The 26,634-nt window shown below is 38.3% G+C and overlaps 1 protein-coding gene across 1 annotated transcript in view; it reads left to right on the top strand.

Annotated features, from left to right (window-relative positions):
- ELP4 (elongator acetyltransferase complex subunit 4) overlaps positions 1 to 26,634 on the top strand; it is a 145,130-nt gene that overhangs the window by 36,709 nt on the left and 81,787 nt on the right. The window contains exons 6-7 of the mRNA XM_058806364.1: positions 6,532 to 6,616; positions 12,135 to 12,323. Coding sequence (XP_058662347.1) covers positions 6,532 to 6,616; positions 12,135 to 12,323 — 274 coding nt within the window. The remainder of the gene's footprint in view (positions 1 to 6,531; positions 6,617 to 12,134; positions 12,324 to 26,634) is intronic.

The following is a 26,634-nucleotide window of genomic DNA, read 5'->3' as shown; positions in this document are numbered from 1 at the left end:
TGGATGTTGCGAATTTCAGGGTGTCTGTGCAGGCAGGCACTGACCCCCAAGAGAACGCTGCATTGACCTGGGGCTGTGGAGAAAGCTTCCAAAATGGAATGACAGAACTGGGAGTTTGAATAGAATGTGTAACATCGCAGGGTGGAAAATGTAGAGTTTAGGATTTTAGAATATAGTAATATAGTAAAAGCAAGATGGAGGTTTTAGGGTAGAGGCTGGTCCTTCTTCTTCACCTTCTTCTCCATGGGTTTGGGTGGTTTTGTGTAATTGATCAGGAAACTCCACATTGTGGACTTCAAGTGATTAGATATTGGGTTAAAAGTGAAAATAATTTAGGTGTCGTTTCTTAACTGGATAGTTTAGCCTTAAAAGGCCTTGTAACAAAAGATAGTTAGCCATTTTGTGCCTTGTTAGTGAAGAACTGCAGAACTCACTGCCTGTGAGGCTGTGACATAGATGAGAAGTAATAAACACCTGAGTCTGAGTGTGAGCTATCCTCTCAAGTGCCTTCAATCCCAATCCAGGCAGAGGACGAGGAAGCTGCAAACTGGCAGGGGGGGGAGCAGGTTGGCAGTGACAATTAAGGCAGACATTACTAGGACAGCCTGGCTGCCCGTTGTGAGCCCAGCGCTGCCGACAGCCCAGTGTGGGGACTGGGAGAGCTGCTCCTGTCTGGCTGGAACCCTCCCTGAGCAGCTCAGAGATGGGCTTGTCAGGTGGCTGTCGGCCCTAAAAGGATCTCTGCTGTTTGCAGGGCTTAGGAGGCAGGCCATCCTTGACCCACATAGCTCAGAGTGCTAGATCAGATTAGCTGATGATGTGCTTTTACTTCTTACATCCTACAGCTTCACCTAAGGAAAGCGCAATATGCTGTGAATAAAATTACAATCGCTAATTACGTCTTGCAGAACATCTCCTATTCAAGCTCTCCTCGGAATGAATAACTCATTATGTTTATGGCTGTCAGTAGGGAGTTAAGGAAGACTGAGAGAAAATGAGTGACAGTAGCAAAGGCTCCTCTTAGCCTCTAGACACACAATCCATTGTGTCTTTCTTGGAGACACTTCAAGTCAAGTCAAACATCAAGGCTGGGCCGGCATTTTCTTTGTCCAGCCCAGTCCCTGAATTTATATAATAGTGTAATTTATATCATTCGTATAATACCTAGCTTTATAGATCCCATTGTATAGGGCCAGCTCCTGGAGGCAGTGTGGGATTCACTGGGATTGATTTCCACTGCAGTGCACTCATATAAAACCTGATTTGTGAAAGAAGTGCAGTATGAGCCACCTTTCTTAGAGCTGTAGCAAAGCAAAAGCCAAGTCTCTGTGTTGTTCTGTGTTGCATGATCAAATGTCTCTGCTTTGTGAAGTAAATTCTTGTGATAGTGTAAAAAAAAACCAATTTTAGGTCAAAGCAGAGAACTTCTTTCTATATAAGTATTTGAACCAATTTTGTTTATATGTTAATGTTATAATTTCTGATTTTTAGTAGCAGAGCAATAGTGGATGGACACAAAAATATCTGAGAGGTTGCAAGTGTGGTTCCAGTTACTGAGCAATTTAACTCCCTTTCTCTTCTCTAGCTAATGAGAATGTTGTGACTCATCCACTAACTATATGGCTGTCAAGTATTAGTTCATTTTACATTAAAATCAAATTAACTCATCGGTATAGCATAAGGAATGGACTTTATGCATTTGATTTTATAAGCCTTGTTTAATGGTGGTATTGTGCTTGTGTGCTAGACTGATAGAAGTGCATCCTTCTTACTGTGTGAGTTCTACTCTTTTTTTAGTTTAAATCTAACAGAAAAATAGGGTTTGTGTAATTTTCTTGGCAAATTGGGAGAGCACAGAGTGATGAGGTGAGGAGGATGATCAGATAAAGGTGGCCTTTGGAAGGCTTATCTCCTTTTCTTCTCCCTTCCACCTCAACGTGGGTCTCCTTCAAGAAGTCCCTCCCAAGGAAATGAAAGAACTGTGGTGTTGGGAGTAAAGGCAGGTACCAAAGTAACAGCCAGCCACCATTCCAAACATTGACATGCAGTCTAAAAACTACACAACGTTGTGACAGGGAGGAACAGAGACCACACTGGGAATAGCAAACTCTTAGAAATCTGTGGGGGATGCAGAGTTGTGTAAGTCTCTTTCTTTACAGTAGCTCATTTGTCTTCTAACTTTGATTGTTGTCATTTCTGACCACAAACACAGTAGGTTTTGGATTCCCTATTTTAAAAAGGTTGTGCTAGGTCAGTGTTAAGACAAGGTGGGAAGGAAGGATTTTTCAAAATTACAGTCCCTGATATTAGGCTTAAAATGGAAGTTCTTGGAAAAATGGAAGCAGAGTTAAAAACTGACATGCACAGGATGCAGCTCTGTCTTCTGCAATCATGGGCTGCAGTAAGTATGGTAGAAATAGAGGCAGGAAATATGGAGATGTTTTTCTAATGATTTGCACAAGAAGTTGCCTTGCAGACAGGAGCATTGTAGAATCTCCATCGCTGAAAATCTCTAAGGACAAGCTAGGTAAACATCTGTCAGACTAACTGGGGTCCTTTTCATCCCTGTATTTGTGATTCCTTAATTCACATTAGTCATGGTGTCTAAATTAAATAAAATCCAAAAAAGAAATCCATTTTACTTCACCTGTTACTCAGTGAGTGAACTGTCTCTGCAATTGTAGCTAATGTATCTTTTTAGATAATATCAGAGTTTCCCTTGCAGGATCAGAGATGTAGGGAATTTATATAGGCCAGAAACTCTTGGCCCTTTTGAGAAATCATGTATATTTATCTATATGTCCCCCTCTGGCTATCCACACAAGCACTTGGTTTCTTTATGGACTTGAAAAGAAAGGTGATTTTTATGCCTGATTAGATTAAAACTGATCTTTTCTTTGCAGTTAAAAATGAGTTTTGGAGGTTATCAACATCATTTGGATGGATCAGTCTTCCTTTTGTTTCCTGTATTTTCACATGTGTTTGTGCCTGTTTTTTGATAGGGGCAGGGGCAAAGTGTTACCCTATAAACTGGCACCTGTGTGTACAGTGCAGGTATAACATTTAACAGCCATGTTTGCTGTCCTTTCTGCAGTTCCTGGGACCTGATGGCTGAATTAAACCACAGGGTTCCCTTGGATGATCACTCAAGGTGGATGGGAATTCATTCCCCCATGCTAGAAATTACCTGAAGCCAGTGCTGCTGAAGGAAGCAGTAAATGGGCCCGGGTGTTCGGTGGCAGAAGAAGACACAAACCCTCCCTGTCTTATCTCATTTTGTGCTGGGGAAGGGCAGCTGTGTGCTGGGCCCAGCTTTACAGGGCTGTGTGGCTGGCAGGAGCTGCTGTGCACTGGTTGTTGCCAGGATATTCTGTGTCCTGGTGGCTGCACTGCTGGAGCTGGCGCCCAGCAGGAATCGGGGATGTCCTCTCTGGTGGCCCTGCAGGCAACACTGATTTTCTGTCTCTGCTTTCATATTTTCCATCCATGCATTCCGTCTCCTTCTTCAGGGCAATTTGATAATCAAAGAAACCAAAATAATGAAGTTGTGGTTTTTCAGCGGTAATTCTAAATCTTACCGTAAGAAGGTACAGGCTTTTTAGGAGAGAATAAATTTATCTAGAGACTACATTTACCAATAAATTTAGATGCAACAGGTTTGAATTAAAAACCATGGGGAAAATCACTCAAGGTGGATGGGAATTCATTGCCCCATGCTAAAAATTAACTGAAGCCAGTGCTGCTGAAGGAAGCAGTAAATGGGCCCGGGTGTTCGGTGGCAGAAGAAGACACAAACCCTCCCTGTCTTATCTCATTTTGTGCTGGGGAAGGGCAGCTGTGTGCTGGGCCCAGCTTTACAGGGCTGTGTGGCTGGCAGGAGCTGCTGTGCACTGGTTGTTGCCAGGATATTCTGTGTCCTGGTGGCTGCGCTGCTGGAGCTGGCGCCCAGCAGGAATCGGGGATGTCCTCTCTGGTGGTGCTTGTTTTCCATCTCTGCCTTCAGTCTCCTCCTTCAGGGCAATAAACCAAACAAGAAGGTTTGGTAAATCAAGAAATCCAAAATAATTAACTTGTGGTTTTTCAGTAAGACTTGTAAATCTTGCCTTAAGAAAGTACGTGCATTTGAAAAAAAGAGTAAATTTATCTAGAGACTGGATTTACCAATAAATTTAGATAAAAGAGGTTTGACTGTCTTGCCTAATGGAGTCTCCTTTTCTATAACAAGGCTATTTGTCATCCCCTTGATAACCTCACCTTTGTTAAGTGCTTGGAAACTATCAGCAAAGCCTTTGTTGTAACCAGGATACCTTCTTGCCAGCTCCTGCTTTACCCATTACTAAAGTGGTAAACAAAAAAAATGAGTAAAGGAGGAGTTGTTTAAACTCATTATCAACATCAAGTCGTGTTTAGCAACAAATCCAAAAAAAGACTAGAAATTGGAAAATAAGCAATATCTTATTTCCTTCCTTAAATATTGTGACAAACATTGCCAGAAGGGTAATGCAACTTGCTTTTATAAACAGTGTTTCTACATTATCTTTCATGTTCTTATTTACATAAGATGGGTCAAATTCAAGGAAACCATTAATATTTTAGAAAGAGATGGAAAAGCACCTGTTTTGATATTTTTAAAAAATCTACATATACTACATGATTTTTAAAAATTCTTTCTTTGCTGCAAATCTCTTTCTGGTAGATTAATTGATGATCTATTTTATTTCTTTGTTTTAATTTTGAGATCCTTTAATGCTGCAAGTGCTTTGGCTGTTTAATTCTTTTATCCACTAACTTTCAAAAACAAGTTAGGAATGAATCAAAAATTGGCAAATATTTTGTCTATTCTCTGGCAAAATAAAATATTATCTGTTGTGATAGTGCAAAGACACAGAGAGAGAATTTTGGCTACTCTGGGGGGCTAAAGTTCACCCTCTAAACTGATAGCTGCCACACAGTGTGGGCAGAACATTTATTTTCCATTCCTTTTGCAACTGAGCACTAGGAAAGTAATGGACTCGAGAAGTTCAACTTGCTTTTTTTTGTATAGCAAGGCAGACTTTATGCATGAAATATCAGGTTGAGATCACACCCTGCCTGTTAATTTTCAGGTCTGCATTTCATAAAGGGTATTAAATTATTAAATACCCTTTATTTATAGTATATGCATCAGTTTAGCCAGTAGCCTTCTAGGGTACTAAATCTGAAACAAACAGAGTTTGATTTGGAAACTCTCCTTTGTGTTCATATCAGAGAAAGGTCATCTCTTAGTGTTTTATGATATTGATTGTTTCAAAACTCAATTTTTTTAGGACCGCATGACTTTTTTGTAGATGTTTATAACTCAAGTATATTTTAGGATTGGGGTTGTATGGATACTGTTTTCTTAAAGGAAACACACATTTTTGAGTTGAAGCAATGGTGCAAAAGACAGATCATTGCAATTCTTGCATGCTTCTCAGAAAAGTTGAATTCTCTCCTGTGCCAAGGGAGGAAAGCAAGTTTATTTGGGTTTATTCGTCAGTAAAATGCATTGGGATAACAGTCTAGGCTCTTAGTAAAGTAATGGGAATAATATTAATAATAATATTTCATTAATAATTGGGCCAGGTGGTCTCTCAGGGTGCCCTCCAACTTCAGCTGTTGCCAGACACATAAATTATGGAGCAAACAAGAATATTTTTAAAGGCAAAATTTTCAAAATAACCTGTTGTATATCCAAAGAGGTACAAGAGCTAGAGGTTTGCATCTTCAACCCTTGATGAGACTGGAAGAAAATGTCAAAGACAGAAAAGATGGAAGGGTTTAAGCTGCAATGAGGAACATGTATCAGGCCCAGACACTCAGCTCTGTGTGGTCCATGAGGTTTAAGAAAACAATTTCTGTTTTAAAAGTGAGCACCTGAATCGTTCTTTGAAAGTAAAGAGCTTCTAAGTCTGACAAGATGATTTCCTGAACCTTCATTTTGTGTTAAGTCTGCTTAAATCCATTTTTAGCCATTGGTTTGCTTTTGTTTATTGCTCTGAATGTTATATTTTCTAAACAATACACAGAATAAATGCTACCTCGCAATTTTGCTGTCATGCAAATAAAGCTGTGAAAATGCATGAAAATTTTCATAGAAAGTCAACTCTGTTCATCAGGGCATTGATTAGGAATACTTGGAATAACAACTGGGTAGATCTCTGTCAGTTACAGAAGATTAGTACTGGGCTGGAATGGTTTCAGCTTTAAGTTGATACATTAAATCATTAATCTCCTAGATGTAAGTGAGCCTGACATAATTAAGTTACCTTAATCCCTAGAGGTTTTAGCTTTCACTAAATGTCTGAGCACTGAACTAGTTAATATGAAGCTGCTTATAATGTCAACTTTATTCAAAGAGTTTTTGGGGTTTTTTTTCTTCTCTGACACCTCTTTTCCACGAGGCACTTGCACTGAGAGCTGCATCTGTTCATATTTAATTTTTATACAGCTGTTAGAGACACATAGGAGAATACTGAAACGTGTGACTGAACTGTTTCTGCTTCCCAACAGGAATATGAACAGTGGTTATGCAAGGCTGCTTCAGTCCATTCAGAGGATCATTTCCCAGGAGGGCTTTGATGGCTCTGACCCCCAGGTACTGAACACCCTCACGCTCCTCTTTAATCCTGGAACTGTTCTTTTCTTGCTGTTCTTGCACAAGGTCTTGGACAAATTATTAAAGAACAAGTTGTTTGTGAACATTGGTAAAGTAAACAAGCAAAATAAATAGTGTTGTTCATGTTTTAAGGGTTTGTTTTTTTTTTTTTTAATTTTTACCTGTTACAGATATGCAGAGAAAGAAATGTAAGGCAGCATTAGTAAAATGCATTTTCTGTGCAATTAGTTAATAAATGGATGGCCAAATATAATGGAAAGAAGCAAAACACATTTTCACTTAGAATATTTGTTTTTCAAATTATAGCTTTAGCATAATTGAGCATAAACTTGAGCATAATCTGCTCAAGATTCTTGAAGTTAAACATTTACCCCTAAACTTTCAGGGTTTTTTATTGTTGTTTTAACTGGTGTGAATTTTTTAATTGATTAAATGGAAGCATCTTTGTGTGGTGAGCATTGAAAGAGAAGTAAAGAAATAAGAATGCTATTTCAATTTACAAATCAGCTTGTCAGCCTTCCAAAAATCTCTGTACTCTTCATAAAGTATTACCAGGCTTGCAAGGGTTCCTCAGGGGTGAAGAGATAGACGAGAATCTTGACTCCATGATCAGAAGGCTGGATTTATTGTTTTATTATATAAGTTGCATTAAGACTATACTAAAAGGGATAGAGAGAGAAGTTCAGAAGCTGCTAAACTAAGAATAGAAAAAAGGAATGAATCAACAAAGGAGCTCCCTCTGATTCTCTCGGGTCTTTTGATTGGCCCTTAATTGTAAACATGGAATATGGGCCAATCACAGATGCACCTGTTGCATTCCACAGCGGCAGATGATCAATGTTTACATTCTCTTTCTGGGGCCTCTCAGCTTCTCAGAAGGCGGAAAAATCCTAAAGAAAGGATTTTCCACAAAAGATGTGTGTGACAATAAAGTATAAAATGTGGGAATCAAAAACTCTTTAAGTGTAACAACATAGGCTGGAAGACCTTTTCTAATTTGAGCAGTGCCCTGTAAGTTATTCTCTGTCATGTTCAGTAATGTGGCAGTCCTTTGGAGCTGATGGAAATAATACAATAAACTGTACAGATTGATGCTCAATTGAAAGGTGATTATTGCTGTACAGTAGAAATGCCACTGCAGTAGAAGAGAGAGAGCCTGGAGAGCCTGAAATTATCTAATTCAAATTCAGTATCTTAGGAATATTAGTTTTTTTGTGTTTTTTTTTTTTTTTTTTTTCTCTGTTGCTTAAGTGCACATCAAGAGCTGCCTGAACCTGCTGCAATAGCCTGGGAGTGGTTTTTGCAGGGAGGTGATGCAGGAGGGGCTGTTCTCCTGCGTGCCAGCGGGCTCTGGGAGCGTCACCTGCGCGCAGCCCTCGCGTGGAAATGTCGGTGCCCGTGCTCAGCCGAGATGTCTGCGAGGGTTTTGCCCTCCCCTCGGTGCCACTGCCAGCCTGGAGAAGGCCATTGGTCCCTGCCAGGCCCCTCTCCCCGCGGTAGCCATGGCAACAGAGATGTGTGTCATCCTTGGGGGATGCTCCTCCTGCCTCAGAGCCCTGGGTGACACACACACCCTGCCAGCCTCCTGCCCAGGACAGCAGCTTATCTTTCTTATCTCTCATTGCTTATCTTTCTTTGTACACACCCTTTTGTATAAAAGAAAATGAAGGTTTTTCAGAGGCAGCACCCGTGTGGGTTTTTTTTTTTGCTTGCGAAAATTCAACATCGCCAATCGTTGTTTTCTCTGTTTTTTGTCAGTTGTTTCAAAATGACTTACTAGTGTCACTAAACAAAACCTGAACTTCAGCTGAGATGAATCTAACAGTGTATTTTTGCTCAATAATACATATAAATTTCAAAGGTGAAACTTTAAAAGTCAGTTTTCAGGCCAGTTTATTGATCTAGAAAGCCATTAGCACTATGTAGTTCTTTCTGTTTCGAGGGAGGTAAGGCAAGCAGTTTCCTGGAGAGGTTTCTATTATTTTCTTTTAATATTCCACTTTTCCCCTTGCATCATCTTTCTTTGTACAGTCAAATTTTGTACATTTAGAAGCCTTGTGTAATGCACACATCTTAAAAATGTCTCCAGACTTGAATGTAGCAGTGGCCTGGAACACACCTTGGATCTTTTACTTGCCAAATCTCTGAGCAATTCCTTGCCATTTCATTTCATTTCATTTCATTTACTGAGCTCTCTAAAGTGCTTTTTAAGCAGGCAGGTGTGAAGATTGTAGAGTAAGGAGCAGCCTGTATCCTTCTGGACCTGTGTATACCTGTGTATATAATCATAAAAGCTTCTGAGAAGTTTGTGCCTGTACTCCCACCCTCAAATAATCCCATACTTGACTGGAAAAACTTTCAGGTATTTTTTGGCTGCTTTCACATCCATTTGCCAATGATACTTTGATTTACTTCTTTATTTGAAGAAAACTGAGCAGGATGTGACTCATCCCAGCTGAGAGATGGTTTGACACAATTGGGAAAATAAGTGAAAACCACCATTATGGGCTTGGTAGCCTTTCATAAAATGCTCAGGCATCTCTAGGACCTAATACAGTCAGTTAACATTAGTTAGTAGTTAATAATTAGTTAATATTTGGAAAATCAGAGTTGGAATTATCTGGAAGCTCCAAATACAAGCCTTAGGTTTACAGCCTTCCCAAAGCCTCCCGCTTACTCCCACTTATTGATCCTTAAGTGGGAATCCTTTACAAATGGATCATGGTATTAAGTTATATAGAATAGCACCTCTTTGTTTCAGAGAGTTTTGGAGTTTTCGTGTTTGACAGCAAAGGTTTAATAGGCAACTATTTCCTAACATTAATTTTGTATACTTTGGAGGCTTTCAGGGTAATTGTTGAGGGGGATTTATTTTGTTGTTTTCTTGGAGGTGGGTTTTCTGAATTCTTCATAATCCGAATTTCTGCTGCCAAATTAAACACTGTTACAAGAATTACTTTTTTTTTTTTTAATTGCAAAATAAATCCAAACTTCCAGGCTAATGTGAATATTAAAGATCTAGTGGTGCTTTTTAAAAAATGTTACTTTACTCTTTACAGCAGGCTGGTTGTGGGAGAATATCAGATTTACACTTTTCTTACATTTCAGTTTCGGAATAATAAACTAAAATAGAAATAAATTATATATATTATGTATATTAGTATATATCTTTTTGTATAACAAATCATGCTGATAGAAGTTCTATTACTGGCCAAATAAATACATCTGATATTATCAGTTGTCTGAATAGCTTTATCTTTTACTACTCTTATGCCTTGATGTTGTGAAATAAGCATCTGTCATCCGCTCTCCGTTAACAGAACAGGTCTTTCCTCTGTATGTTGTTCTTATGGATGTTCCTCATAACAAAAAATATTTTTCTCATTTAAAAAGTTTCTGCAAGTTTTATCTATGTTTGTGTTGAAAATTTGAAATACTGTAATGCTTTCTCTGCCTGGTTAATGTCCATCATACCTGGCTAAAACTATTTTTTATATGCCTGGTTGTTTTTTTTCCTGTTGCTTAAGTGCGCATCAAGGAGTGCCTGAATCTGCTCTGGTCAGAAGTAATTTAAGAATATTAGACAAAAACTTCTCTTTTTTGCTGTTCTTTTTAAAACTGAACACCTGATCTGAGAGGACACCATACAGAGAAGTGTTGTCTTATCCTGTACTGACATCCTGATCTTTGTACAGTGGTGTAAAGAGTTCACTTTTTGTAACTAAAGCCTAAAAGCTGCAAAGCCTGAGACTAAAGAAGCCAAAGTTGAAGCACAGATTGCTTCCCCAGGGACTGGGGGTGAATTGGCAGATCAGCTCCCTGGGTGACACACAAGTGGATAAAAGCAGAGCCATGTGGGGCTGTGTCTCACACCCAGGCTCTGTCCGACCCAACATGGGTAAGGAAGCTTTTGGAACAGCCTCTTGTCTTGTCCAAACCTTGCCTCTGGATTTCCAGAGCAGCTGGGCCAAGGTTTGTGCTTGAGAGTTGCTGTTTATTCCAGCTGTTGGAAATTAATATCTGCTGATCCCTTGTGCAGGCTGCCCTGGAGCAGGGGCTGGGCAGAGCTACAGAATAAAGCAGGCATTGATTCAAAGCATCTCCTCCATGGATCCACCTTGGGCAGCACCAGAGCCCAGCCAGGGCTGCACCCAAGATGACCCAAAATGGCCCCAAAATGCACGAGCGCTGCCGGGCTCTCTCCCTGGGATCAGTTCTGCTCCATTTGCACCTTGCAGTTCATTGTCCCATTGCAGCTTTAGCCCAGGCACTCCCAGCCTGCTTGTTTTTCTCTCTGCAGCCCACGGGGTTTGTGCTCTGGGGCTGAGATTGGGATCATTTGTCCTTGGTGCCCAGCTGGAGCAGGAATTGTTTTGTCTCCCTGCTCTGTGCACAGAGCTCACCATCCCTGAATGTGGAGCCCAGACCCACACACTAAAGCAGCACAGAATGGGAAAAATAGAAAAGCTAAACCTGTGGCATCGGTGCAGTTTATCAAAACGCTTTTCTCTAGTGAGAAGTACTTGCAAGCTTTTACTTATCAAAACTAGCATTTATATATATATGTGTGTGTGTGTATAATTAAAGAAAGCTTGTCTTCAAGTATGAGCCCTAGAAATGTTTCTTTGATCACTTTGTGCAGGAAGTCTTTCAATGAGGGAGTTCCTTGTCTCTCTCTCAGCCACTGATAGCAAATATCCCTAAAGACCTTTCCAAAGACCACCAGGAAGGCTTGCATCAAACAAGCAGAAATGAGAGTTGTCATCATGAGAGAGAACATTTTGCTTTGCATAAACAGGTTAAAACTTTGACTTCATCATCTGTCCCTTCAGAAAAGGAGCTTTAACTTGGCCACTGCCTCTAAAGCAGAGCAGAAGGGACAATCTGTCCCCATCACACTCTGTGTTTCCACAGCTGTGGCTGCAGCTGGGTGGGAAGAAGTTGAAAGGGACATAAATGATACTTGGAGACTTCTCAGGCAGTGACAGGCCCCTGTGTTGGTGAGCAAAGCACTGGCCTTGTTCTCTCCGAAAAAGTGGAACTGAAGCAGAGCATGGAACAGTCAGGTTATGGAAGTGGCGCCGCAGAAGGGTGAAAATAGAGGGAGAAGTTGTGTTTGGTTACTCCAGCAAGCTGCCTTAGAACTGGGAGCAAATACTCTTCTACATGATTTTTAAGACAGTGATGGAGGGTAGAAAGGATGTAAAGTGCCCTAGTGTTACTAGATTTTATTTCAGAATATACTTATATTTAGCTGGTTAAAAAATACAAATTAGTAGTTCTCAGTATTTTCATGTGTCTATTAGATTATCCATGGTATCTAAGCAGTGAAAAAAAATCCCATTCCATTTGCAATTTTTATGAGATTGACAGTGATTACTGTGACAACATAAAACACACCATTATAATGGCCATGCATTCTAGAAATTGTATTCCTCCTAGCGTTTAAAAAATAACAACTTCTTTATTTTTTATGTGTTTTTTTATCCCCGAACAGAAAAAACAAAGGAACATTTTGAGGATAGGAATTCAGAGCCTGGGTTCCATCTTGTGGGGTGATGATGTTTGTTGCAGTGATGCTCCCGAGGATCCTCGGAGCCTGACCAAATTCCTGTACGTCCTGCGTGCCCTGCTCAGGAAATCCCTGTCTGCCTGCATCGTCACTGTGCCTGCCCACCTCATCCAGGTAGGAATGCTGCTTCTGCTGCCTCCCAGAGCTCCCACAGCACTTAGCTAAACTTTAAAACCTACATTAAACAAAAAAAAAAAAAAAACACAAAAAAAAACCAACCAAAAAAAAAAAAAAAAGCAGTTCTGGACATTTTTTAAAGCCTTTTTGTTCAAAGTGTGAACTTAAAACGTGACTATATCTTACACTTTACACTTTTGTGGGAGAGTCCTGCTGCAAAATCTACAAAGAACTATGTATAAAATTATTTTAGTTAGTAGTCCACTAAAGCACACAGGTTTGGGGGGTTTTATTGATGGAACTTCCAGGGTAAACAGTGCATGAAGAAAAAAGAAAATTCTCTTTTCTCAAGCACAAAAATAGGAACACATTATTCTGGAAGAGGGTTTCAAGAAAATGACACAAAAATCTTGCCCAATTATGAATTTTAGGAACAGTTATGCCAAATGTTGGTCTTATTCCTTTTTTAAAAAATTGACAAAATGTCCGAAACTGTGAAAAAGCAAATATCTATAGTAATCTCTTTTTCAATCATTTTTACAACATGTTTATGTGCTTTCAAAATGCTTTTCGGAGTATCAATACAAGGCTTTTCAGTTCTCTGTCTTTATCTAAAGTGCTCATTATAGTGATATCTGACCTTGTTTTTAAGGGTGTAGATTTGCTCCATAATTCTAATATCCTCTTATACTGGGACTAGGAGCAAACCAGTTATAGCATGAGTCATTTTCCCAACTGCAAAATCAGAAGCAATTAACAGCATTGTTCCTGATAGTGTACAGAGACTTCAATATATCTTCTGAAAGTAAACTTTTTTAGCAAAAGGAAAAATGTAGATAGTCTTTTGTTCTGTGAGTGTAACTTACAAAAGCAAAAACGTTATTATTCACAATGAACAGAGAGCCTATAATTTTGTGTATTTAATTGGATCCTAGTAAAAAAGTACTGGATAAAACCTCATATTATGCAAAATATTTTCATGCTAGGTGAGTTTATCAATAGATGAAATCCTGGCTTAGGTAGATACATGACTCACACATACTGTATTTGTTAAAGGTCTTTGAATACCTGCAAATGTTATTTATTTAAATGCAATTAATAATAAATGAAATGCAATTAATCCTTCAAAAACAAAGATTTTCTAGTTTTACCATTGTAGTCAAAAGTGTGTGAATATTTCTCTTGCAGTACGTACCTCTACCTCCTTACTTATTATTTTTAAATATTAGCTGGCAGTCTGCCTTCAGAAAGAGAGGCAGTTAAATTTAATGCAAGAAATAGAATTTGTGAATGTAAAAACTATGATCCTGCTTCTTACACACTGGAATTGCCTGTCCATAATTGGGATATATTTCCATCGTGGTCTTCTTTATGTACCATGCCAATAAAAAGAATGTTTGTGTTGTAGAGAAGTACAGAAGTGTCTCTAAGATAGAAACTAAAGGTTGCTTCAAACTTACTCAAGAATTTGATCATATTGATGAAACTTCTAGGGCGAACAGTGCATGAAGAAAAAGGAAAATATATAAATTCCAGGGAGTTAGAATTAAAATTATACCTCATTTTTTGAATAACTGAGTTTTTAATTTTAGCAGTAAGTGCTGGAAAATTCTGAATTTAAAAAAAAATGAATGTGCAGAATCTTTGCCTAGATGTTTTAAACAAACAAGGGCATTTGTTGCAGAATGAGCAGTTTGTCGGGTGCAGGGGAAACTCGGGGCTCAATTTGAGTCATCAGCAAGTTCCATTTATTGAAGAGAGCATCAGACACTTATGCAGCAAGTAATAAGCTCATGAATATTCTGTAATTTACACTGTCCATTAGCCACACCACAACATCAGCTCTTCCCCATTCCTTAAAGGTTACATCTCTCTTTTCTCATGTCTCCTTCACTATTTATTGTCACGCTACAGCTAAGTCCAAAGACACGCTATCTCGCAAGTGCAAGACTCAAAATTAGCCACAACCTTGTACTTTTCCAATCTCTAGTCAGCTAAAATCCCAACAGGCATTAAAATAAATTTTTTTTTTTTTTTTTTTTTTGAAACCGTGGAAGTTGGCGCGCCCTTTAAGCAGCGTGCTGTGGACGGAGCTGTCGTGGGGAGGAGCAGGGCTGCCGAGGGTCCCTGGTAGCCCACAGGAGCGAGTTCCCAGAGCCCTGCAGAGTGGGCACAGTGCTGGCCTCTCCAGGCAGCCTGCCAGCAGCCCCTGGGAGCGTGCGTGCAGCCTCGCTGGCACCGATAATCGGGGATGCTGCCCAGCGCCGCCCAACATGTGCGCGGCTGCCTGGTGCTCACAGCAGCTGCTCCCCTTCCCTCTGCGCGGCTCCTCTCCTCTCTGCTGCACTCACACGCGCAGGAAAACGTCCCTTCTCCCAGCACAGGGAGCTTTTTCCTTTATTTCCAAGTGCGTCTATGCTTAATTCCATCAGCCAGCTCTAGCACGTGCTTTATCTGTCGAATCTTCGAGTCAGTGCACTCAACACGCAGAGAATTCACACTGCTGTCCTGAAGATGTAGTAAATTCCCCAGTTTTTTTACCCTGAACCACTCTAGTGCTGCTCTAATAGTTCCTCTGCTTCCCAGGTTGTAGTTAAGCCCCTAACTAAATTAATTGGGTGGCCTCCATGTAAGTTCTTTGCATGTGTAATTCTCACGAAGGATATGTAAGTTCAAAATCACATTTAAGTGATTTTGTTCAAAATCACATTCAAAGTTTTGTCTGGATGGCAGATTCAAAAAAATAACTTTGTCTTTACCTGCTTTGCAATGAACAAGTATATTTTTGGTAGTGACATAATTTACCTTGTCTGTGTCAATCTCCAGTACTAGTTGCTCCAGTGAAGAAGAAATAAAGCAATTGCTGGTACTGATTTTTGACAGGGGCAAATTCTTTTCAGCAGAGAATTCACACTGCTTTCCTGAAGATGTAGTAAATTCCCCAGTTTTTTTACCCTGAACCACTCTAGTGCAGCTCTAATAGTTCCTCTGCTTCCCAGGTTGTAGTTAAGCCCCTAACTAAATTAATTGGGTGGCCTCCATGTAAGTTCTTTGCACGTGTAATTCTCACGAAGGATATGTAAGTTCAAAATCACATTTAATCAAAGTTTTGTCTGGATACAAAAAAAATAGCTTTGTCTTTACCTGCTTTGCAATGAACAAGTATATTTTTGGTAGTGACATAATTTACCTTGTCTGTGTCAATCTCCAGTACTAGTTGCTCCAGTGAAGAAGAAATAAAGCAATTGCTGGTACTGATTTTTGACGGGGCAAATTCTTTTCAGCCCAGACTAATTCTGGTTTTTATATGAAGTATATGAATAATGCATTTTTTTTTTTTAATTGTTTTTTTTTCCTGTATTTTGCCAAATACTTTGCATGTTGTACTGTGACAGGGAGTTCACAAATTGACTCTACTTGGTTTCTTTGTTTTTCAGAAAGTTTAATTTTGCCTTTACCTTTCATATATTATCCTTTTTTTCTGGCTGGTGAAACATTAAAATGATCCTCCCTATTTAATATTTTCTGTATTCTGGTTTGCAGTTTTTCTCATGCTGCCTTCTTAATCTGTTTCTAAACAGTCACTTACCCTTTTAGATAAACAGTAATGCTGTTATTGTTGGTTCACTTTTCCTAAATTCTCATTTCTGGTTTGACTCTTCAGTGATTGCAGAGCATTAAATAATGATTTTGTTCTTGATGTTTTTCCCTCTGTGATACAAATGCACCAATGTGGCTCTTACATTATTCCAACAATCCATTGTCTTGGATTTAATAACTTGGAATTGCATTTATTCAAAGATAATGCTCATTAATCCAGCCTGATGGGACAGCTCACAATGTCCTGTAAGGCTGTATTTTGGTAAAAGACACAAGTTTGCAAAAAAAGTCTGTTGGTGTGGAGTTTTTCCAGAGTAACTGGAAAAAAATTGTAGTCCACTAAAGCACACAGATTTTGGGGGTTTTATTGATGGAGCTTCTAGGGCAAACAGTGCATGAAGAAAAAAGAAAATTCTCTTTTCTCAACCACAAAAATAGGAATACACTATTCTGGAAGAAGGTTTCAAGAAAATGACATAAAAAACTTATCCAATTATGAATTTTATTCAGGTGATATGTGACAAGTTTTTACTTGATTGATATTTTCTACCGATTGAACATCCTCTAATCTTACACTGTCTGTCAGGTAATAAATATTGAGCTACTTACAAGTGTGATTAAAATAGTTGATGGAAGGTTATTTTTCAAGTCTTCCTACTGCTTCTTGAAAATGCATTGTGCCTGAGAAATCATATGGTACATTTGAAAAGGGAAAATTACTTCCATTTTTAAAATCTAGCATTGATCAAGGAGGGCAGATTGAAGAGGCATTTCATTTGTTGTTACAATTTCCAAGTTTAAGGAATATTATAAAAGCAAGTAAGAATTCTTTTCCTGTGTTTTGATAATCAGTGCATTTAAATACCTAAATTTAGAAAAAGAATTATTGTGCAATTGCATGAATGAAAGGACTTGAATGTCACTGGTCTGTAATGGAAAAGTCCTAAATTAGAATTTAAAATATTTTCCCATTGTAGTTTTTTTTTTCTTTAATTGCTAGAAATCTTTGGTAAATCCAAGTAGATATTTCCCTCAAAATACTAAAGAATGTTTTTAATTCTATTCCTGTCCTTCCCAATTTTGTATCTCTTAAGTAGTAGTAGATTTTTTTGAGTAGATTATTATATTCAATGGGGAAAGCAGAGCACTTGTTAAAGCCATCCTTTATTTTGAACTCAAAGCTGGTATTACTGCTAAGGACTAAAAACCATATTAGTCAGCATGTACCAAGGGAAATTAATTGACTAATGAAAAGTCAGTATGAATAACTCTTCTTACAGAGCCTGTCCTCAGAGTCTGCAGTTCTGTTTAGCAAGGTATTTTCCATTATTTCATCCAGTAGGTTAAAAAATTAATTTCCTACAATATTAATGTTTTGAATTCACCCAAGTGCAGAAGTTACTGATGGTTTCGGTGTAGAAAAATTCAGAAACAAACCTTTTCACATCCCAAGCCTTTTGTGTTCACACTGAGTGATTTAGCATCTAAACTCCAAGTCAAGAATCCATTGCTAATATAGGATTATAAGATGTGAGCTCCTATAGCTGGTGAATTTCTCACAGTTTGAAATCTTTATTCCTATGACAAGAAGTAAGAGTGATTGCCTACCTCAGAGCTCTCACTCCTGAGAGTTCTCTGCTGTAAAGTGCTGAGTAACCTCCAAATGCGTTTGATGAGGTAGCTGCACAAAGATTTGTATTGAGATCCAACATCACGTGGGTTTTATATCGTAACTAAGGAAGCTTTCAAATTTCTCTGCAAAACAGAAACCATGAAGATGCAATGGTCTTCATATTTTTCTGTATGGTTTTATTTTTTACTTGCTTTTTAATGTTGCATGTTGCTTTTTGTTGTATGTGAGACATAGATTTTAACAGCAGTAGAAATATTGTAAGTTTATGACAGGTATTTTGGGTTATCTACATAATTTTAGGTATGAGTATTTTGGTTTTAAACATTTTTAAAACCATCTTTAAAATTCTGACTGACTAGGAAGCTCAAGGAAGTGTCCTATTCAAAATTTAATTTGGGAAACAGTATTTTTTTTTTTCATTTCTCTTATTGCTGATGGTATTTGCTAACCATGCTGTAGAAGAAATAAATAAAGTATTATGTGGTTTCATAGAATCAGATTTTGCCTGCCAACAAGCTGTGCTCTAGCACTGCCACTTCTGATTTGGTAACAACTACCCATTTGAAAAACAAATACAATATACAACTGAAGCAGGTTTTGTCCCCACATATTAGCTGTCTGTTAACCAAATTAACTATATTAGGGTGAATAGTCATGCTCTCTGTTGAAGTGACATGCCTAAAACAGCCTTGTCATTTTAATAAATTTTACTTTTCAGAAGGACACTATATACACATCCTCCCCATCTCTCTTTAATTAAAAAAAAAACCTCTTTCCCAAAATGCACACGTTACACTGGAGCAGTGCAGGAGCACATGCAAGGTGGCAATTTTATTTCACGTTTTAGGTGCATCAACTGAAAATCCGCCTTTGAAAATCAGGTGAGATTTAGAAGCAAGTCTTTGAACTACAGCAGCAGAGCTAAACAGTTAAATATCCCATCACAGTGTGGAGATAGTCATCTGTTCAAGCATATGGAATCTTTTGGCTACTGGACTGAGCAGTTAATATAATGCCCAGTGTCCAGACATGGACACAACTGTTATGGAAGCAGAAGGGAGGAGGCTCATCTACTGAGCCCACTGATAAGTAAAGATTAAAAGAGTGACTTCAAATAATACAGGGCAAAGGAGTTATTGCTTTAAGCAAGTCATTCTTTGAGAAAATGCAATGTAGTAATTTTTTTCCCAAAGCTTTTTTTTTTTTTTTTTGGTTTTTTGTTTTGTTTTTTTTTTGCTTAAGTTCAGGCTCTAGGAAAAAAAATAAATAAATAAAGGAAAAAGCCCTGTGACTAGCCTTAAATATAGGGTTTATCTGTTCTGTTTCAGAATCAGAACAAAGAAGAAAAATTTTGTGTAAAACTATTTTACATTTAAATCCTTGCACGTGTCCATCTGATTTCCATTAAGATTTCCATCTGAAGTGATTTTCACAGAAGCAAATATTGGGCTCCTGTGCAACGTGTGCTTAGGAGCATTTTGATGGGAACTTTTGGTGTTGTTTAAAAATCCTGAAATTTCGGAATCCAGCTCTACCTCTTTTTGTTTAGACATTCTCTATTAATTAGAATATAGTCATAATAAAAAGGAATACTGCATCTTTAATGATGTTTTTGTGCCTGTGTAGTTAAGCTTTAATGCTCGGAGGAAGAAAAAAAAAAAAATTAAATTAGCCTTGTAACCTCTTTCTCTTCCAGACTGATGATGGAAAATAAAAGCTCTTAGCCACAGAATGTAACACTTAGAATTAATATTTAATTAGACCAGCAAATTGTACACCGTGGCTGAAAGCTTCCAAAGAGTTGTTAGTGCCACAATTGACCTACAAGTTTAATAATAACTCACTTCTAGGAGCAAGTGCCAGTTCAGCATAGTGGAGCCACTGTAAGAAAGTCCTGGGAGATTAAAATCAGCAAACCAAATGGCAGGCGAGGATTCCTGGGATGGAGCCTTCTGGAAAGCTGGGAGCTGGAGTGGCTTTGCAGCCAGGATTCAGATGAGAACAGTGGGCAAAAAAAGCTGATCCCTCCTGTTCTGGGAGCTGCTGGTTGTAGGCCAAAATCTTAGAACAGATTTTTTTCTAAATGTTCTTGCTGCAGCTAATAATTTCTATCACAAATCAAGCAGTGAATGGCTTATCTTCATCTTTTAATTCAGTTTTAATACGAACATTGTCGCTGAATTCACCGGTCATGGATTTTGCTCATGGAAGAGAGATACATTTTTGGTACGATGTGTCATTTAGTATGTTTGTATTGCAGAATGTTTAATTTTATAGCATCTTACTGCTGCATAAAGGAGTCCTTGTTAGAGTTAGATATGGCAAGCAATTTGTGGTAATATTGTGAAATGTGTAAATTAAATATGAAATGAGCATACATTGTAAAATACAATATTTGGAAGGTTAAATAGCCTAATCTTGCTTTTCATTTTACGAAGAATTAAAATATAAAAGCCTGGAACCCTCCATTAGACATCCATCTGAGCCTTAATTCCGTGGCAAATTATTCTAGTGAAATAGGGCACCATAAGTTCAAAAATGTGCAAGCACACAGCAACAGACTGAGGAAGGAGCGCTCTGCATTATTTATCGGCTAGACCCTAAATAATTAAAGAAATGCCTACTCATTAGTTAAAAATTAAAGCAGGGAGGCCCTTGCCAGCAGAGGGAGCAGTCATGTCTTTGCTTGGGTCCCCTTCCTTTCCAGCCCACCCATCATTTCCACCCTACCTCTCCTTATTGCCCAGCCAGTTTCCCATCTGGACCCGGCTCTGCCAGCCTGCTCCTGATGACAGCCTGTAATTTTGTACTGGATAAGGGATTCGTTTTTTAAGTGGTTTTTGTATTGCAGAGTCTTGCCACTTGGTTATCAACACCAGTTAGGTGTTCCTTTTGATGCTTGTGTGCTGGTAATTGAAATAATAGTGCAGGTTCTTTTTGGGCACCTGGGAATAAAATGAGATTCGCTGTTTAAAGAATTAAAGTTGCAGTGAGTGTTAGCCTTTCCAAATTGGTAAGAAAACGGCAATGGCTTTTTTATTTTTTTCAGGCAAAATGGCAACAAAAGGAACTCCTGAACCTTTTTCTTATAATGAATGACTCCCAATGGAATCATAGGATTTTAGTTAAGCCAGCGGGTTTCAAATATGTAATTTTGGCAGTTTTGTTGTGGCTCTTTTGTTGCATGACACTTTCCTCAGACTGCCTTTGCATCTCTGTTTTATACTGCCCTATGACCAACTTGTAGCGTGGCATATTTTCTGTGTTCAGTTTTCTAGAGGAATCTGCTCAAATGACCAGCTCATTTTTTCAATGCTTGAAGACCAGAGATAACCTATAGATTTCTAATTATATGCTTTTACAACAGTGAGACAATCTGATTAGTGAAAACCTGATAATGTTCAGGAGAGGTGCTGGGCTCACCTTAGCCCACATCTTGTACTGATTTCTTCATTCTTGTACCGATTTCTTCCTTTCCTGCGTGGAAAGTGGGCTCAACCAGATTTATTTAATCTCCAAATAAATGCAGGAGCCCCATGCCCCAGCAGCACTCAGAGTCACCTGCAGCCTGTGCTTCCAGTCGCAGAATGCCGAGGAAAGAGAAGAGAAAAGCATTGGGCAGGGCTCAGCTCACGGAGTGTCACCCTTTAGCACACTGCACATCTGTCACCTCTTTCAGCCACACAATAACAGGATTTTCAGCTTTCTGGGCTCCCACTCCCACACCATCTTCAGCGTGTTTTGCCCCAAATCCAAGGATGCGCCTCCTGGAGCAAGCCTCAGCTGCAGTGGGAGGCTGAGCTGGGGTCCCTGCTCACTCCTGGCTGCCTTTTTGCCTTTGGCCAGCTCACACCCCACCTCTGTGCTTGTTCCTGACCCGTAAAGGAGGAGTGCAGCCCTTGCCTGTCGTTTGTGAAGCACTTGGAGATCAACAGATGGAACTTTTGATTTAAGCTGCTAGACTTGGTCCATCTTTTTTAGGCTGCAGGAGCAGCAACTGTTATTGAGTTGCTTGATTTATCCCTGTTTAGTGAGCTCTCATTTCGCTGCTTTCAGCCTTTAGGTCTGCCCTTCAGTGGCAGAACAGACATACTTCTGATTTTGTAAGGTGCCAGGGTTTGCTGGCCTGAGATGCTTTCATAGCTCAAGTAATGCACAAGGCCATCTTCAATGAAGATCCAAAGTTTGGTTTTTGGGGTTTTTTTGTTTGTGTTGTTTTTTGCTTGTTTTTTTCTTTTTAAGTGTGTGGTATTTACTTTTTATTTCCTGGCTCATTATTCTTCCTGAAAAACGATCAAAATTAACTGTGTACAGTGTCACCCACCTTCATCTGACGTTTTATGGTAATATGCAAAAAACACTGCAGAGTTCCCACAGCAGAGGCAACTATCAGGACAAAGTTATTAAAAGCAACCTTAAGAGAACAACCAAAATCTGGAATTAATTTGTTGTGTAACATATTGACCAACAGATGCTTTGTTACTCTCTTCCCATTTTTATAAATATATTGCATCTAATTGCCTGCTCTTGTCTTCATTACTTGTCCTTTCTTTGCTTCTGCAAATTGTATAAAATTTTTCAAATATGTTCTTTACTGCTTTGAATTAGCTGATGTGACTAGCTATGTTATTTAGCTATGACAACATAATATATTAATATATATGTTATATATACATAATGTATATAATTGTCTATTATCCATTACTATATATAACAATAGATACATAATATATAAAATCTTTATATATATAAGTATAAATATATCTATAAATAGATTCTATAATTGCAATATTATACATTAATGTTATTTTACCTCTAAACAAGTCAACCAAAATGAGTTTTTCTCTTGTTTCATCCATACAGGATGTTATACCTAAGTTTTATGATAGTCAGTAAGGTTCTTCAAAGGTAAAAGAGGAATCCCCAGGTGTGGGTTTCTCATCACTGAAGGCATTGTACTTTGCAGCAAATCCTCTAAGTTTATTTCTCGAGCCTTCCAGCAAAGACATGGCACTTGTGCTCAGTTTTCTGGTGAGATTGGTTTGCACAGATTTCTGCACACCAAAATTTGTTAATGGTCATTTTATATTCCCATGGCCTGAGCGTACATTCATTTTAGATCCAAAATTCAACATTCAGTTAGGAAATTTACTGTGTGCAAACACACCTAATCACTTTGGAGTTGGAAGATGTGTAGAATTTTATACTTTACAGTCTTCAATAATTATCAAATAACACTTTTTGGCAGAGCAGTTGTTAATCATTTATTTTGGGTATTTTTGAATAATAATAATACATTAATACTTTGAATCCTGCTATAATAATGTCCTATTATTATTTGTGAATAATAATCAGAATAAGTACACAAGCTGGATCTCTCTATAAAACTAATACAAGGGGCCATTACCTAACTTCTTTTACCAAAAGAAGATGTATGGGTAATTCTGATTTTTTCTTGAGTAGTAATTATTAACAAATAGTCATAAATATTTAAGCCACATTTCTGAATAACTTATATTTCCAATGTAAAATCCTTTGGAGATGAAGTAGTAATGACAAGTGCTAAATATTTGTGTATTGTGAAGTCATTACTGCATCATTGTGTGATAATCTGTCAAAAATATCAAGGATTATTTCATTTATTGAATATCCAACCATTGTTTCTTTTTAGTTCAATTTGCCTGTCTCTATTATGGTGCTAAGCTTATTTCAGTTTTATGCTACAGAATGTAGCAGAATTTAAAAAAAAAAAAAAAAAACAAACAATTTTTTAGCTTTTCTTGAAACTTCACACACCAAAATTTGCTTTAATTTCACAAGATTCTTATTATTTGGCATGAACTTGCTTGGTGTTTATTATTGAGACCTCCTTTCACATGAAGTGTTAGGATTTCTGTATTCACCTGTTGGTAACAACAGAGATTGTTGCCTCAAATTAAAATTTTACCTGGGCTTGGGAGAACTGTCTGAATTGCTCTTTGCTGTCATACAAAACTCTGAAACTGGGTTTTGTCCCAGTACAAACAATATTTGTAATTAGTGGTATAGGTGATGAAATTGAAGTAGGATTCAATGTATTAATTCTTAATTAAATTGTTTAAAATAAAATCAATGAGGGGATTATATTACCAGAATGTAAAGATACAGAAGTAGCCCTCTACCAAAATATAGGCCTAATGTCTCTCTGAAAAGAGGTGTGCCCTTAAAATACCTTCTTTTCAATGCAGTATGTAAGTCCATATTAAAATTATGTTCATGTACTAATCAGAATAAAAATGCAAATATATGCAAAAAGGTTTCTATTTATATTATATTTATATTTTTATATATTATATATATTTATATAGGTGGTAGTTCTATCTTATTGTAGATCCTTAACATGAGTGTCTTATTTCCTTTTAAATTTTGAGATTCTTTGTATGTATTATGTAGAAAAGTTCAGGCTGTCCAAAGAAAATTTTCCACTCCCTGACTTTTCTTTACTTATGCAGTGCAAGCACTGAGGATTTGAATATTTTCATTACATAAATGTTGTGAGGTTTTTAATTTTTTAGAAACTGGCAAAATGAGAGGACATTTTGGGTGTTGGAAAAATTTTGACAGGGAATCAGAGGAGAGCTAGAAATTAAACCAGAGGGGAAAAGACAGATTTTTTCCTTAATAGGGAATCCAGATGAACCAAGATTCATTTGATTAATAGTAGCAATGATAAAATTGTGGTGCATTGAGAACTCAATCCAGTAGAAACACACAATATTAATTTCGGTGTGGAAGTTTGAGCACACAGAATTTCTGTTGGTGGAGTCCCATGCTTTGTACTCAAACGCAGAACACAGGGCATTTTAAACAGCTTTTGTTGTAAATAAATATTTTTAAACAATATATAAAACAACTGATCAAATTATTGCACAAATAATCACTCAAATCTTATGCACCTTCTGAAAATAAATTAGTAATGCAAAGCAATCTTTTTCCATATTTCCCTTGCCCAAAGCTGCCTGAGCACGTGTGCAGTTCCCATTTCCAGAGCCAGCTCGCTACGTGGATTTTCCTGACATGTTTTGAAAGTACACTTTGGTTGAACCCAAATATTGCAAGTTTGCACTTAAAAGAAAATGTCTGTCTCAAACAGGAGCACAAAGTAAGACACAGAATGGATGCCCAGCCCAGCCTGCACAACAGGATTGCTACCATGTTGTTAGAATAATTATATTTTGGCTGAACTAACTAATTTATAAAAACTGTGGCACATCTAGCAAGACTGAAAACTTTCCAAGACTGGCTTTTTGGGTTGTTTTGGGTTTGTTTTTTTTTTTTTCATTTTCAGTATAATTTAAAACAATACCTCTTGTAGCTGCCAACAAACTCTTTCCCTGAATCTCACCATTCCTGGCTTCCCTCCTAACCATGTCCTGGCTCCCCTCCAGAGCTGCCAAGTTTATGCCAGAAGCAGGAGGTATATTTGTATGGGGCTGGAGGAAGATCTGGAGCTCTGTTGAATTTTCCAGCCCAGATGGGGCAACATGATTTGTGTGTTTATGTCAGTGTGCCATACATCACAACTATCTGTGTGCTGACGTCAGCTTTGATCGGGCGTTAATGTGCTGAACGCTGCAAACTAGAAAACACATGATAGATACAGATCTATGGCAACAGTGCCACATAAGCAAATGTCTGTTTGGTGTGGCCATCCACTGTGCAAAATATTTCCCAAGATACACTGCATTAAGCCAGGGGAATATTTTGACACACTTCAAAAACAAAAACAAAATCAGCGTGGGCAAAGAGAGCACCATTTAAGAAAGCAAACCCTTTCAGAGGAAGAGCTGAAACCCAGCATGTTAGGCAAAGATTGAGGTGCTGTCCCTCACTTGAATCTCAATTTTGAATTAAAACCAAATAGAAGGATGCTATTCTTATGATTTGCAGGACTGTCAGTGATGGGGGTATGTTGCTGATGGTTTCTTTCCACAGTTTTTGTGACCCATTGTTATCAAAACTGGCAAACAAAAACATCAACAGACAGCAAATGTTTTTTTCAAAGGATAGTTTTGTTTTTGGGGTTTTTTTTGTATCAGGAGTTTAGCTTTCTTTCCAGGAATCATCAGTGTTTATTTATTTATATAAAAGTTTTTTGCTTCTTACTTACACAAATAGCATCCAGCAGCCTCCTGAAGAGCGGACAAAAGATGGCCATTTCTGGTCTGTGGGGTTACAGAGGTCACTGACTACTTTAGATTTACATTTATGCCATCTTTATGTGACTGCCCCCGTAGACTAAGGATTCCATTAAAATACAATATATTGTCTCTCTCTTCCTAGAAGAGGAGATGATTTGCAAGCCAGCTTCACAAGAGCAAGGTGTGGGGACTGATGTGTGGGCAATGTCCTTTTTACCTCACATCACTTGTGTTACTCCTCAGAAAGGAAATTCTGCGGGGTGACAGCACTTTATCATCCTCCGTGGCTAGATTTGTGGGTAAAATGGAAGTTCCCTGGCTCCACGGGGGTGGATGCTCTTGGCCTGGGCGCAAGAGGCTTTGAAAAGAGCCCCCTCCCCAGGATTTGGTGCCATCTGGCCCGGAAGGTGGGGAAGGGAGGGGCTGTGAAGGTGCCATGGGATCTGTGGGTTTAGGGCTGGTAACCTGAGCAGATTGGGCTGTCCCAGGCAGACCACAGCTTCATGTGGAGGTCAGGGAACAGAATTCTGTTTGTGCTTTGACGGGAGCAGGAGACTTTCGCCTTTGGTGTCTGCTCTGTAAGCTTCTCTGTGGCTGGAAAACAATGGTTATTGAAATGTGGGTTCTTGGGAGCGGTTGATCACCATTTTTATAAACCTGAATGTCAGTACAATGCATGGACTGTTCTAACATGTCTGGGGATGTTTTAGTGTCTCTGCTCCTAATTGATGAATTGCTATTATGGAATGGTTTAGCAGTATTTAAATTTACCTTTCAGAATAAGCAGAAGTCATACAGTTCATGAAAGAAGTGCAAAATGTACAAAATACTTTAAAATCAGTGAAAAATGCCAAACTAGAACCTGGGGCTGCAGAGCTAATTCCTTATAATTGTA

This window comes from Ammospiza caudacuta, chromosome 6 (assembly GCF_027887145.1).
Source record: "Ammospiza caudacuta isolate bAmmCau1 chromosome 6, bAmmCau1.pri, whole genome shotgun sequence".
NCBI classification, from domain to species: Eukaryota; Metazoa; Chordata; class Aves; order Passeriformes; family Passerellidae; genus Ammospiza; species Ammospiza caudacuta.
Note: the sequence above shows the minus strand (reverse complement) of the source record. Positions and strands in the feature narration are given on the sequence as shown.